Genomic DNA, 16,117 nt, shown 5'->3' on the forward strand with positions numbered 1-16,117 from the left:
TGGGTCATTCTTTCAAGCGTCATAATGATATTTAGCATAATAATTTTACAGGTTTCAACCCAAGGAAAATTACCTGATTTCAATCTAACCAGGGTTCATAGCCCTTGGATGGAAGCATCTGTTATCTCTTGATTGGATATTATTCAAATTTGTCATGAATATTCTGTCACTTAAGTACCAAAATAAGATTGATAGTAAAACCTGTCAGTGATTTACAAAACCTAACATAGTGGTTTTATTGATTGATTCCTAAGTCTTCACCCAATTTCCGTCAAATATGGCCACCGGAAAGAAAACCCAGGATACGGGGGTGAATCAAGCAACCAATCTGCGCTTCAACCCTTCAATCAATCTTAAATGGAGGAAAAACTCTTGGTGTAATTTTTAAAAGCCTGATTGTGAAAACATGATGTTTTTACCCAAGATCTGATTTGAGAATCCTGCTTCAATACTTTTTATAAATTTAAAAGTCATATGATATTTATTTTTCAACTTTACATCATCACAAAATTGTTTTAAACACTGAATTTCTATTAGAATTCATAAGAATTTCTATTAGAATTCATAAGTCTGGTTCGGTATTTTGATACTATAACTAAACTGATAGCCTTATTCTAAAACACAAATTTGTTTTGTATTTTAAATTAAATATGCGTGTTTTAATTGTTTTGTCACTTATGGTTTATGGTCACGTCTTAGCTGTTAGTGTTGAATTTCAAAACGTGACCAATTTCCAACACTGTCTTACCATTATGGTATTGACCTCATTATCTATACTATTATATATAAAAATCTACCATTGTCTGTCTGTATTTGTGTTACTCAGTCACGTAAAAACTACTGGACCGATTGTACTGAATTTTACATGGACATTATTAGCATCCCTGGTTAATATAGGCCTGTTCATATTTTGAAAATCCCTCCGAGCTCCACTCCACCAGTCTCTACCGTTGGGAGGCATCCCATCTTGGTACAAAGAATTGCATTACAACAAACAAATATTATTAATTGAAAGTGCCTGTTCAATATAAACAACCGTTTTGTCTAAACCTAATTTATGACAGCACAATCATATGTTTAATTAATTTCACCTCTATTTTAAATTTTTTGACATTCATCATTTTGAAAGCATATATTCTTGATAGTAACAACACTTTATTTCAACCTTCCAACAGCTGTTGAGCACAGAGTAAGAAAATATCCAGATAAGAAAATTAAAAGTTTAGGTAAAAGTAATTTTTAACTGAACGTTTTAGCAATTACTATTAAGTATGTAGTGCTTGGTCAGTACTGTAATGCAGGTATCAAAGACTTATTTACTACGGTATCTACTTTTTACTAAAGATTTAAACCCATCTTAGTTGTTTTTTGACAGGAGTAGGCTTCTGAGACCTGTATATGTGACGGTCCATTAAGAAAGCCCCTAACCAATTGACACTGCGAGGTCCATATTATTATTGACCAGTGAAGTACTACAGTATTTATATTGTAGTATTACCAACGAACGATTCTTCATTGTTCCTAACAGTAAAATGTAAGTACTATTACTTACAAAATATCTACCGTCACCTAAATTATTAAAAGGAAATAAGGAACAGTGATTATTATATATTTAATTAGTATGATATAAGTCCAAGTAATAGTTGCTCGGAATATTCTAGTTGATCTCAACTGAGTTGTTAAGCGGAAGTAGCCCGATATCCGTGGCAGCTTTAGCTGCAGCTGGCTGAGGAATTTGCTGATTCTGCTGACTCCAGCCTGTGTCTGGCCAAGCTGTGTCGTTTCTAGACTCTGTTACGCCCAAGTAAATCGTTTGGGAGCAGCACCGTACGGAGTCTAGTCCGCCATTTTAACAAAAATTTGTAGCGAAAAAGTATGTGCATGGATTGAGTTGATCGCCGGTACTCAACGTAACGCGTCGCTCCGTGTTTGCCCTTCCCTCTCAACTCTTAAATTTTTAACCTACTGTTTCGCTAATGAGTGATTAATATATTTTAAAATTACATTTTAGGGAATGTGAATAGTATTGTAATAATTAATAATTGTGACAGATTAAATTAAAATCAGATTTTTGCGGCCAACTACTTTTCTGATTATCTAATTCCCAAGTCAGTCCCGTCTCGTCCGTTACAGAGATGCAATATATTTCCCACCACATTGCAAAAAGCGATGGGTCTGGCAGGTATACACTTGAAATAAATACTTGACACTGGTAGAGCACAACTTGACAAATACCTATGGCACCGAAAGGGTTAAACAGGATATGAAAATGAATTACAAAAATGTAAATAAAACTTTCATTAAAACATAAATTTCAAATTAAATTCATAACAAATCATATGACAATAGAGTAATTAACAGGTTTATTTACTTAGGGAATATATAATTTAATCTTCGGTTGTGTAGTATGAAGGGTCAGATTCCGTTATATGCCCCCAACGCTTAAACTGTTTTCAATGAACTTAGAACATTATAATGTAGTTGAGTAACAGAACTAACATTATGCCCCCAACGCTAATTTTTCATTTATGGATGATTATAATGAATTACAATTGGTTACTATAGCTAAGAAAAAAGGATACTTACGTATTATATCGATCACACCCCTAAATTTCTCCAAACACAAAAATTCAACAAAAACAAACATTACCAAACAAAAACTAAACTCTTTATTGAAAAAACACACACAACTTGTTTTTATTCTTGATCACACTCCGCCACCCAAAATGCGAGTGCCTCCGGCACCGAAGGTGCTGCCGAAGCTCGCGCTGATGTCAATGAAAGAAAAACATCCCTTGAGATGGCACCTATCAGTAAAACATCAAATTCTAGAGGGGCTGATCAGAAATATAAATTGAATTGTAATGGAAAGGCAATTATGTACCGTGTAAAAAACTTAAATATTCATGTGATGCCGCGCGGGCTGCCGTAATCGGGATTCTCGAGAAAGATAAGATAACAGCGACAACAATACCTACCGCAATAACTGGAAATGCTTGTTGATTGATGGAATGTTAGTTCTGTTACTCAACTACATCGTTTTATAACGTTCATTGGAAAAAGTTTAAGCGTTGGGGGCATATAACGGAATCTGACCGTCAAATTGAACAAGAATTACGCATTTACAATAAAAATTATGAGATCAAATTTTGCCGCATACCGGGTAAATCATTGGGCCGTTTTGCCGCAGCGAACGTGTTAATAGTATCAGGATATAGTGTATAGGGTAAAACGATCCCATCTGAACACCTCAGATTTTTTTATACGAGGCGAAATTAAGCGTCTATTCTGGTACAAGTGTGTATCTGTTAGGCAATTTAGCCTGTCTTAGCTACGGACTACGGAGCCAAAGTCCCAAGAGGTGTAGTTATTAAGCAGACACTTATTGTAAATATTAACGTATTGTACACTATATTATAAAAATAACTGAGATCTTACCTTTTTATTTTTGATAATTAAACAATGTTGCACATACTTAACCTTCGTGGTGAAGCAGTTTTAGGCTTGTGGTTGTATTGGGCGGGTTCGTGGTCAACAGTTGTGGTAGCATTATTTATTTCGTGGAGCTAAGATTTTCGATCGTTCAATTATAGGGAAGTACTTTACTAAGAAAATGTATTTGGGAACTTTGCGCTGTAATAAAGGAAGTGTTCAGGAGTATAGGTTAGTCCCAGACAACATCTCAGTACATAATACAGAGTGTTACAATAAATTATTGTCAGCTCTGGAGGCTAAGATTTATTTATTGGTGTACAGACCCCTAATCACAAAATTTAGATACCAGTTGTAGAAATTTGAAAACAAACTAATTAGTAAAGCTACGATAATAGGAGTAACATTACAATTTTAGCTGGTTTATTTCTGCATTTAGACATACAAATCAAATAATTTACAAAAAAAAGTTCCGGTTTTATCTCAATAACAAAAGGATTTTTGCAGTTTTTGGTGCTTTTCAACCAAACTGCAACTTTGAAAATTCAAACTTAGGAACTCGTGAAGTTTTTATGCATTATTATAAGTAAACATATATGGTTTTCGTATATACAATTTTAGAATTATATCAAAAAAAGTTGTAAGTTACAATATTAACTTTTATTCTTGAAGAATAAACAGAAAATTGGATTTTCAAATAACTCAAACTATTGAGATTCAAAATACCACAAACTGTAAGCTCAGTTTCAAATTAATAAGCAAGCAGTGAAATAAATTTTGGATATTCTTAAATTTTATTTCAATTTTTCTCAAAATTCATCTGTTGTGAAACGACCTTCATTTTTATCCTAAATTAACAATGTTAAATCTAAAACATTTTACGCCCTTACTTTTTGCCGTACAATGATTACTGCACATCAAAACGCTTTTTCTTATGAAGTTTATACTTTTTGAGTATTTTTTAAATTACAAAAAAGTTTTTCTGATAAACTCGTCAAATTATTGAACAATCTAAATAAACGTTTTGACGGATGCATATTAATTCAATTTTTCTAATGGAACATTAACGATAGTTCTACAACCAAAAATAAAGTTGTAAAGGTTTTTCAGATTCAAAATTTTTCTTCAAAAACTAAAATCAAGATGCCCACCAATACAAAGCTTAGATTGAAGTGGGATAACGAAGAAGAATCAGGATCACATAATAACAAAAGTATCAAACTGTATTTACAATATTCATTATGAATTACACATTACAATATACATTTACATTACATTACAGTAAATGACAGTTTTATAAGTCAAATACATAAAAGAGTGGAATTTTCCTCCAGAAAAAACAGAGATGTTCTACTGTAATATTAGGTGACCTTTGGAGACCAGACAAAAATTCTTGTCTAAAATTTCAATTTTATCTGATTAATATCACTAGAAACCTCCACAGTAAATAAAAATAGAAACTTTTTGATTTCATACAAAACCGTGATAAATTGAGAACATAAAAAAATGTAAAACTAAATTTTTGAGAAATTCTGTCTGGCACATTTGATTTTGTAGTAATAGCAATGGTTTGGTTATGTTTTTACTTATTACAGTGGATTATCTGTATTAAATATATAATGTATACTAATTAACATACACAAAACACAATAAATAAATAGTTAAATGTTAAGCACTCTTGCGTCCTTAACTACTTTTTTATTTGTTTTATTTTTGCAGGGAACTAGGAGTAACACTAGTAGAATGGGAGAAATTGTCAAAGGACTCGACTAATTTATTTTAACTCGTTTTTGAATAAAATTAATTTTTACCAATGTTTTGACCTGAAATTTCAAAAAAAAGAAATAACTATATTTGTTATTAAACAGTAATTCGAAGATACCTACATATTTAATACATCATCAGCTGGTTTTATCATGTTGGTTACTACCGACAATGTTATCAGTGTTTTTTCCGATAACGTAACCGTTGACATATTGACTGGTCTCCAAAGGGTTAAACCAACAATCAGCATGTGAAAAGAGTCCTGAGTGCCAGGTGACGTTGTGTGAAGCCTATCAGCTGTTCAATGACGATCTGTATCATCGTCAAGTAATAAAATAGAATAGAATAAAATAAAAAAAACTATTTATTAGATATGAGTTCTGTACCCATTAGGAAGAAATCTACACAACACTTTTAACAACATTTTATCATTACCAATAAAGTAACAACAGACTATTGCTGTAATTCTAATGGAAAATTCAAGAAGCAAGACAGGTTAAAACTGTCAGCAAAGAGTTGTAAAAATTGTTGTATTTTCTGGTAGATTAAATATAAATTACATTTTTTACGGAAAAAATCATTTTTAAATTATATAAAATGTATCACATTGATGCTTTGTATTTGGTAAATGTTTCTGAAATTATTTTTTGGCAGTCTTTCCGCTTTTTCTCTTCTTTGCTGAGGGTGCCTCCACATCTGAGTCGCCCTCCTCATCAGGTAGCGATCTGTTCTTGTCACTATTGTAATACACTATAGCTAGGTTATCTGGGTTGAGTTTACGTTTCTCTACAGCATCCAACAATTCCAAAATTTTCTTCTTGAGTCCAACTCTGGTTCTCTCGTCGAACTGAGACAAGTCGATGGTGAGAGTCTCTGAACTGTCCACCGAGGGGGGCTCGAGGGGAGGTGTGACCTGGGGTGAGGTGGGGGAAGGAGAGAGGGATGGAGTGGGACTCGGAACTAGGACAGGGAGAAGTGAAGGCTGTGGAGGCCTCAACCCCGTCATACCCCCGACTGTAGCCGTGGACTGTGTGGGGATCATCACCAAATACTTCTTTGTCCCCAAGGGGTCTCCGGTCTGTGAGTTTATCGGTGCAGTGATGACCTTGGTGGAGGTCATCCCGGGGGGCGAGTGTGTTGGCAACACTGGCCAGTTGGCTGCCGTTACCGTGTTAGCTGAGACCACTGGAGTCGGAAATTCGTCCAAAGATAACAGCCCAAATGTGGAATTTTGATTTTCTTCCTTGATAGTTACTAGATTTCCTCCATTAACTTTATCTGAAAATATGAAAACACAAATTTTATAAACATTTATTGAGTATACAAAACACATAACAAGCTAAAATGATAGAGTTAAATTTTGGATAAAAAAGAGAAGCTAATCCTAAATTAAAAAATTAAAAATTGCACACTGTGTAATTAGTTTCATTCTTTGGCAAGACATAGACACCATTACGGCAAAATAAAATGGCTCCATCGATTGATAATCCCACCAATAGTGAAATACAAGCTTTGTTTTATTAATGCTTAAGGCGTGAAAACAGCTGTAATTCATCGTCAGAATTGTTAAGAGTATGGACAAAACATGAGTGATGAAATAACGTGCAAATGGATAAAAGATTTAAAATGGCCGAAAGAGTGTTCATAATGAGAAACTGAATGGATGACCCTCCGTGATCACTGACGAATTTGTGCATAAAGTGAAAATGAAATGAGATATTTCAGGATTTATTGTTATCAGAGGAGTTTCCTCAAGTTCCAAGAAGTGTTCTCTATAATATTTTTACAGAGCATTTAAACTATTAAAAAAAGATTGTTTTGCTGCATGATAATGCCCGTCGCTGAAGTGGTAAACAGGCTTACCACAACATTCAGTATCATTTTAATCAGAAGACTCCATGCTGCCTAATGTATATACAGGGTGTAACAAAACTCCCTACACAAACTTTATGATATTGTTCCATGGACCAAGAAGGGCAAAAAATTGTATGTAACAAACGGTCTATCTCTTTTCATTTACCGTCTGTCTGTGTGTGTGTTTTTAGTTTTGTTTAAATATAATATAGTTTTTAGAGAATATAAAAAATTACTCAATTTAATTAGAATCATTTTGACACCTAGATCGTAAAAATCGGTCATTAAATAATGCAGATATAAGTTTTTAAACTCTTATTTGCAAGGATGCCTATAGTGACAATAATGATATGTTTAAAAATTAAAACAATTTGTAAAACTGATTCTCTTTTTTTGAAGTTTGTTTTTGACAATGGAAGGATTGTGTGATAAACAAGATTTTTCTGAACATTTGCCATCGTTCAAATATGCTGTTGCTTTCACGACTGAATAACTTTTTGTAAAAAAGGAAGGCATGGAACTCGTCTAAGACGATGACCAGGTCGGACATCCAAAAGACCGCTCGGATTCATGTTCAAGTGGCTACTGCATCTCAATATCTTACCATCCAGTGAATGCTTCCGCTTTGCGTGCAATTCCATCTTGTCTTTGTTCCTGAATATCCTGTCACATCCCAGGGAGGTACACTTCCATCCTTTGGAATGCTCATCATCCTTGGAGGTATCATCTACAGCAGCAGAAGTCGTCTCTTCCTCTTCTTCCATGGGTTCTGACTTTATAACTACAGGAACAATTTCAGGAACTATGGTCTCAGGTTCACAGGAGTGGAAGGATGACACTGTGATGACTGGAGGTTTGATATCATCAATCTGCCAACAGAACGCTTATGTTCACTTGGTATCCTCTCATTTTATCTAGAGAGCTTTAACTTCGAGCTAATTAAACATGGTGAAATGAAGTGGAACACTAACAAGTAAGGACAAAAGGGGCTGGGTTGGAATCAGTGGCGTAGCGAAGGGGGGGTCCAGGGGGTCCGGACCCCCCCCCCGAAATTTTAAGACATATTAAAAAATAAAGCATGGAGCAGGAGAAAGAAGGACAGTTATCATTACTCTTGTCTACAAACATTAAAATTGATTGATTTCACTGATTGAAGTGACCGTTGTTAAAAATATAATTGTCCTTTCATCATAAAGTATCAAACGATACATTTTGGGCTCGGCCTTTCGGTTAGTGTACTGTAATCACGGTATTTCTATAGGGCGCGGTCACGTGATGTCGCAAAGTCACCTGAACCGTAACAGACGAACAGTTTAAATTAGCGACCACTTCGTTCAAAATTCGTCGTGGGGACGTAAAGTGACTGCTTAGAATTAAGTTAAGACGTTGATTTTAGGTGTCATTAAACTGTAAACGTGTATATAATTATTGAAAAAAATTACTTTCGGACGGAAAATACACTTAGAAAACTCTACTGATTAGAACTTCAACTAATTTGGACTTCAATGATTGAGGTAAACGTGGGGTTTTCGATTGAGTTAGGACGACGATTTTTTGTTATCATTAAACTGTACCACCGTACCTATATAATTATCGAGAAAAAGATCACTTCCGGTCGGTAAATACCGAAGAAAAGTTCTCTACAGATTCAAGTTTTGACAATTTTGGATTTCATTGGTTGAGTGGTTGAGGTAAAAGTGGTACTTAGGATTATTTTAGGACGGTGATTTTAGGTATTAATTCAACGCCGACTAATACATATATAATTATCGAGAAAAAAACAATTAAATCACTTTAAATTAGCGACTTTTTTCCTGTGGAGTCCCACAGGGATCTATACTTGGACCAGTCTTGTTCCTTGTGTACATCAGCAGGCGGAACTCATCGCTCCTGAGAGGGAAAATGGTCCAGTATGTTGACGATTACAAACGCTCTGCATTAAAGCTCCAACAAAACATGAATTAGAAATCATTTCCTTTTTAGAACTGAATTCATGTATTCAGTTTTTTTCTAAATTAAATCTGAGGACCAACAACTTCAAAATCAAATGCACTAAATTTCTGTTTGCGGCAAAGAGAGATTGAGGATCGCGCTGCTGTGATGGCGGACGATGTCTTCATAGAGGAAACTGATTCCAACAAGTTCCTCGGAATGTACCTTAATCGAAGTCTGAATTGAGACAATCACATTGAAAGTACCTGCTCAAAGGTTTCTTCAGGCATTTATGCTCTACGGAACCTTTCCAAATTTTGCTCCGGGATGTACTAAAAATGGCCTACTTCGGCCTTGTACACCCCCATCTAATGTACGAGTTGAGGCTATGGAGCAGCTGTTCTAAACACAAATTTTGAGCGAGTATATTTAGAAGTCAAAAGAAAACTGTCCGCATCATTTCAAAATTGAAATCCCGAAATTCATGCAGAGATGCCTTTAGGGAGCTTGGATTTCTAACTTTGCCCTGTCTCTACATCCTCGATGTCGCCCTGTACTGCTGATTTAAGTGCGAGTTCGTCCGGGGCAGGGACGTCTATCAATATGGGACAAGAGGCAGGGACAACCTTCGGTTACATCCGCACAGAACAGCCGCATTCAAACGTTTGCCATCCGAGGTTGGTGTTAAGCTGATCAACAAGCTCCCTGAGGAAATAAAAAATTTGAATGAACCAACAAAATTTAAAGCTCGATTGACACACTTTTTGGTGTCGAGGGTGTTTTATTCAGTGGAAGAGTTTATGATGAGCCGCTGGGGATGAAATTTAAAGTAATTCGGTCATCCTCTATTTCTGGTGGTAAAATTTAGAAGATTTTAAAACGTATGGCTGTAAGTATGTATCAGTTTTAGGAATGAGTGTGGACTGTGTATGAACGGGTATGAATGGGGGCAATTTAAAATAGATATACATATTTCTATATAATTTAATTTGACGATTGTACGCAATTTTTATTATTGTTGACACAATAAAAAGTATTATTATTATTACCTCCGGTCGGAATATACCGAGGAGGAAAAGCTCTACTGATTCAGATTTTGACGATTTTGGATTTCACTGGTTGAGTCGTTGAGATAAAAGTGTACTTTAGAATTATGTTAGAACATTGATTTTAGGTATCAATTGAAACGCTGACTAATATCTTTATAATTACCAAAGAAAAATTGAAAAATCGCTTCCGGTCAGATAATACACCGGGAAAACTCTACTGATAAGAAGTTCCGACTACTTTGGATTTCACTGACTGAGGTAATTATTTCATTTTCCTTTAGTATATTCCGATCGGAAGTGATTATTTTTTGTTTTTTTTTCTCAATAATTATATATTTATTAGTCGGCCGTTGAATTAATCTCTAAATTCAATGTCCTAACATAATTAATTATAAGTACTACTTTTACCTCAACCACTCAACCAGTGAAATCCAAAATCGTCAAAACGAATCAGTAGAGAACTTTTCTTCGGTATTTACCGACCGGAAGTGTTTTTTTTCTCAATAATTATATAGGTAGTCGAGTACAGTTTAATGATAACAAAAAATCGTCGTCCTAACTCAATAAAAAATACCACGTTTACCTCAATAACCGAAGTCCGAAGTAGTTGAAGTTCTAATCATTAGAGTTTTTCAGGTGTATTTTATTTCCGACCGAAAGTGATTTTTCCGATAATTATATACTCGTCTACAGTGTAATGTTACAAAAAATCGTCATTATAACTCATTCATAAATACCCCAATCAGTGAAATCCAAAGTGGCCGAACTTCTAATCAGTAGAGTTTTCCGGTGCATTTTCCGACCGTTTGCGTTAGTTTGATCTGTACCCGAGCAACGCTCAAAAATCGCCCTTCTTTTCAAAAAAGGGTTTTCGGCCGTCAGTGGCCCAATGTCCCGAAGGGGTATTTCATTTTCTCCACAGAATATAGTTGAGTCAATTATACGCTTGAGTGAAGCTCTGTTGTGTTCTTTTTCTTTCTTATCACTTTGGTGCCTTCTACCCTGCCAGAATCGAACTTCGTAAAGTTTCTGTAGCTATACAAGAAAATTTGTGGTACTAGAGTTGCTGTGAGAATTTAATTTGCCTATTACATATTTCCACTTTCTATAAGGCGTAGTTACTAAAGCTCCATGTTTTTGGTATTTACCTTTTACCAGTGAATTCATTGGCAAATAACACACAAAACGTCCCCGGATCCCCCGGTTTCGGACCCCCCCCCGAACGAAATTTTCTGGCTACGCTACTGGTTGGAATAGTATAGAAATTACACCAATAATTACAAAAACAATTTGAACACTGGGGTGACAAAATGCATATTTCTTTCTGCTGAGTTAGCGATGTGATTATACCACTCATGCATGGACAAAGATTGAGGTGAAATAAAGTCACAGAGATGTGCAGTAGGGAGAAGTAACAATATTACACACTCACTGTCAACCAACAATATACTGACTGAAAGTTACCATTTTCAGTCTTTATCTCGTCTTTTCACAATTTATTTTGTCATCAAACAATGAACTTATACACATAAATGTAGGTTTTACCTGTTCTTGTTTGGGCCCAACGAAGGTTGCCTGGAAAGTTGTCGAAGGATCTGATGATTCATCGCAGTTCACGTCCTGCACAAACAGTGATTATTATAACACGTACCAAAGTCGAAAATTTTATATAACAGCACAGAGAGATAGAAAGGCTGGGGATATATCTACTGTTGTGTACAAAATAACAATTAAAGAATCTTCAAATGTAGGGCACGGAATTGATTAATGCTCAAAAAATTCATAATAGTAAGTAGAAAAAATGAGGAAAACTTACAAGAAAATAATATACATTTACAATTGGGTGATCAGAAATTTAAAAAAATTGAAAAATGTACTTATTTTGACCTAATATTACCAAGCCAAAACAGAAAATTATGAAATTCAGATCAGGCTAAGGCCTGGAAATATAACTTTTATACTGGTAACAAGTTATAAGAAACTTCTGGCATTTTTAAACTGGTGGACCTACCAAGCTTTTTTGAAACGTTTTAAAATATTTTAACTCCGTATGTTCATGTATGAGTCCGTGTTTGCAATATTGTTTATATTACAACGCTCAGTGCTGAAATATTTATTAGTTTTTTGTACAGCTTACACAATGATGTAACATCAAAATGCCAAAGCGCAATTATTTTTGGTTTGTCGATAAAAGGTGCACAAAAATAAATTTTAATACTGATACAGCTTGTATTATGAAAGCATAAATTCAAGAAACATGATTAGTTTATATTTTATACTTTCTAGATAATAATTCATTATTTTGTAATTCGGTTCTGTATATTCAGTTTTTTCAGTAAACGTATAGAAAAATACTAAGAATTGTTCATAAAATAATGTTTTTCAATTGGCTACTTATTATATCCTCACATATTATATCCTCCATTTTCAGTTGTTTATTGTTAGCAAATATTCTGATCTGATTACAACAGTACAATAATTTGTTTTATACTAAATACTTACTATTTCTGGTTCCAGAGCTTCCTGTTTAATGTAAACATCAGACTCTTCAATATCAATAGACTCATCACAGTCCTGAAACATCAGCAAACAATTACATCATACTTTGAATATACAATTTTGATCCTAACCTTAAAATTGCAAGAATACACAAGGTGGACTTGTGCTGGGGATATATTATTACAGTGGCTTACACAGATTATTTCTGGGAAAGAGGATGGACAGGGTTATCAAATAAAGCTGTAATCAAAAGCTGAAGAAACTTATGAAATTGAATCCAGTACAGCTGACACTAGATCCAGACCATGAAGGCATCAAGGGAAATAAGGAAGTAGACTTACTGGTAAGGAAGAGATCAGGTACTTCTTCCTTCTTTCTTCAGGTGCCTCTCTGCAGGCAAAGTACTATACAAACCTAATGAAATTGCAGAGGAATTTAATAACTACTTTGCTAGTATAGCTGAAACACATTAAAAGCAAACAAAAGGAACACCAAAAGTAAAGTAATAACTAGTACACCATCCTCATTACAACAGAATCTGACTTTCTCACTGACAAACGAACAAGAAGTTAAAGATACAATAGCTAAGCTAAAAAACAATGCCTCCTGCAGTACTGATGAAATCTCGTGAAAACTGGTCAAGCACTGTATGGATGTTGTTCTGGCACCACTGACTACTATCATCAACAGGTCTTTTCAAACAGGAATATTCCCCTCTGCTCTTAAAGAAACTAAAGTGTACACAAAGTTAAAGAAGGGAAACAAAACTGAAATTGGAAACTATCGCCCCATTTCAATTATTCCTACTCTCTCAAAAATACTGGAAAAGATTGTATTAAAAAGACTTCTGGCCCATCTGATGGAGTTAAACCTTCTAACCAACAGCCAAAATGGATTCATCAAAGGAAAGTCTACAACCAAAGCCATGATAGATCTTGTAGAGTCTATTATAGATTATCTTGACAACAGAAAGTTCACAACAGCATTACTAATGGATTACTCCAAAGAATTTTACTGCATAGGACATAGATCATTCTAGATAAACTTAAAGGGCAGGGAGTAACAGGCACTCCTAAAACCTGGTTTGAGAGCTATCTCACAGGACGAAGCCAACTAGTGCAGCTGAACCACACTACTAATAGAGTGACACAGACAGTCAGATCAAAACCCCAACCAATGACTAGGGGAGTCCCTCAGGGATCTCTGCTCAGCCCTGTCTTGTATATACTCTTGACCAATGACTTCCCTGACTATGTAAAAGATTTCAGCTCGGTAGTTATGTTTGCAGATGACACAACCCTCCTGCTCCAAAGTGAAACCGCCGAAGACCTCAGCATAAATGCCTATATAGCTTTCAAATATGACCTATACTACTGCTCTTCAAATGACCTGGCCGCAAATCCATCCAAGACGAAGCAGATTAACTTTGGAGGAAGGGGGGACAGGTTCCTGATCTGTCTGACATAAGAAACCAAGCTTCTGGCTCTAACCTTGGATGCTAAGCTGACTGGAGTCCACATATTGACAGCCTCTGCAAGAAGCTAAACACCACCACCTATGTAATAAAACGTGTAAGCAGTTGGGAAAAAGCGAAAATCGCATACCATGCACTTATGGAAACCCACTTGAGGTCACTGTATGGGGCAGCACTTCAGCAACAGACCTGAAGCGAGTGCAGGAAATACAAAAATCGGCTGTAAGATCTCTAGTCAATCTGGATTCCAGGCACAGCTGTAGACCCGCATTCAAACAACTAAAAATAAAGACAGCCACAGCGATATATATCCAAGAACTCACTCTACATGTGGACAAGCTTGGACTTCCCAAGGTAAGACGACCACATTGCTACAATACCCAGAATGCATCTCTGATACTGCCAGTCAGACATCGAACTGCCCTCCATGACAAGAAAGGGAGCACGACTTTACAATCAGCTCCCAGCGTCCTTCAAACAACTAACTGGAAAGGCAATGAAGAGGAAACTCGATTCGTGGTTATTGGAACATCCTATCTACACTGTTCAAGAATTCTGCCAGACTTTAGACTAAAACTCGATCAACCATAAATGACAATCATGTATTATTACCATGTATCATATGAATATTCTGACACATAACTGTACTGTTCTCAATGTTCATGTTAATAAAGAGCTTCTAATTCTGATTCTGCACATCTGGAACTTCAAGTTGATATCTCCTTAGTTTCAGGAGCTTTGGAAGATTGTAGAGGTCACCTATAACCACTTTTGACTGAACACCAAGTGGCTTTGACAGCCAAAGCTGCACTGGGCGAAAAAAACAGTGGCTTTGATACTGGAAATGAAAAATTGAGATTTCACACATTTAAAAGTCCAGGGACCTCTCCAAGAATATCTTAGGAGACAAGGAATGAGTGACAGAGAGATCTGTAGATGACAATGTAGAGCAGAATCATCTCGGGCACAGCAAGGATCTATTGGAAAAACTTTCCCCGATCCTCGGGTATGGGAAAGGTACACACGGGAAAGTTAGCAGATCTGCTAGTCCGCAACTTAATAGGCACTTTTACTTAGGGGAGTAAAACACTCAATTTCAATGGACCATGCATATTTCTACCCTCATCAGAAAAAAATATTGTAGAATTTAAAAATATATATATATATATATTTGAACAATTTTTTAGAGCTTGAATTTTAACACTTTTAATACGTAATGATTAAAACAAAAGGTTTAATCTGTCCCCCCAGCGCAAATTCTGGATACACTACTGACTCACATGTGAATGAAACCGTTTATAAAAATTCATAAAATGACAATATTTAAAACTTGTAACCACTCTAACCTAAAATGCATAAACTGCATGTTTATCATTTTCTTTAATCTTTATTTAAAACTTAAATTAGTTGTGTTGGCTTACCTTTTTCTCATCCATAATTCCATCCCTGTAAATAAAAAAATATAATTATGTATTTATTGAAAAACAATAAATTATCTACAAATAACATAAAAATGTAGCAAATACTCATTACTGATAATACAATTTTTAACAAATATAAACCTGTAGAATCTTGGAGCATTGGAAAAAAGGTTTATTGCAGTATCACTAGTATAAACAAATACAACATTTTAAACAATAATAAATATAACAATAATACAACATAAAAAATTATATTGGAAAATGTTGTATTTGTTTATACTAGTGATACTACAATAAATATAAACCTGTTTCAAAAAATTGTATATACTAAATCTCCATGTTTTTATTCATAAAATATTATTTTAAACTTTTATAATAATCAGCCTACATTGTCCTGCACAAGTTTCAGTTTTATTATACTGTTTGTATCTTGGTTGGATTAAAATAATAAAAAACCTCATAATGCTAAATGGAGCGCATTTAAAAAAAAAAAATATCACTTCTAGAGTCCGCCATTTCTGCATTAAAACTTAGATCATGGTGCCAACTTCCCTTCTGATGATAGCCTCTTGGCTCAGCTACTTGCATGTAAAGCAGAAATGGGAAAAGAAAACTCGCATGCACCTCAACTATTTGGAATCGTCCTGACAGAACGCAAGAATTGGTTCCTAAGTTATCTGTTAGGACGATCC

At 35.0% G+C, this 16,117-nt stretch overlaps 1 protein-coding gene across 3 annotated transcripts in view; it reads right to left on the reverse strand.

Annotated features, from left to right (window-relative positions):
• Nucleotides 1-4,629: 4,629 nt before the first annotated feature.
• LOC124363279 overlaps nucleotides 4,630-16,117 on the reverse strand; it is a 37,056-nt gene continuing 25,568 nt past the window's right edge. For all 3 annotated transcript variants that reach the window (XM_046818490.1, XM_046818491.1, XM_046818492.1), the window contains 5 exons: nucleotides 15,426-15,450; nucleotides 12,534-12,605; nucleotides 11,577-11,651; nucleotides 7,655-7,919; nucleotides 4,630-6,474 (listed from right to left, as the gene is read on the reverse strand). In XM_046818490.1, the coding sequence (XP_046674446.1) occupies nucleotides 5,837-6,474; nucleotides 7,655-7,919; nucleotides 11,577-11,651; nucleotides 12,534-12,605; nucleotides 15,426-15,450 (1,075 nt within the window). In that variant the 3' untranslated portion in view covers nucleotides 4,630-5,836. The remainder of the gene's footprint in view (nucleotides 6,475-7,654; nucleotides 7,920-11,576; nucleotides 11,652-12,533; nucleotides 12,606-15,425; nucleotides 15,451-16,117) is intronic.

This window comes from Homalodisca vitripennis, chromosome 5, assembly GCF_021130785.1.
Source record: "Homalodisca vitripennis isolate AUS2020 chromosome 5, UT_GWSS_2.1, whole genome shotgun sequence".
Lineage (NCBI taxonomy): Eukaryota > Metazoa > Arthropoda > Insecta > Hemiptera > Cicadellidae > Homalodisca > Homalodisca vitripennis.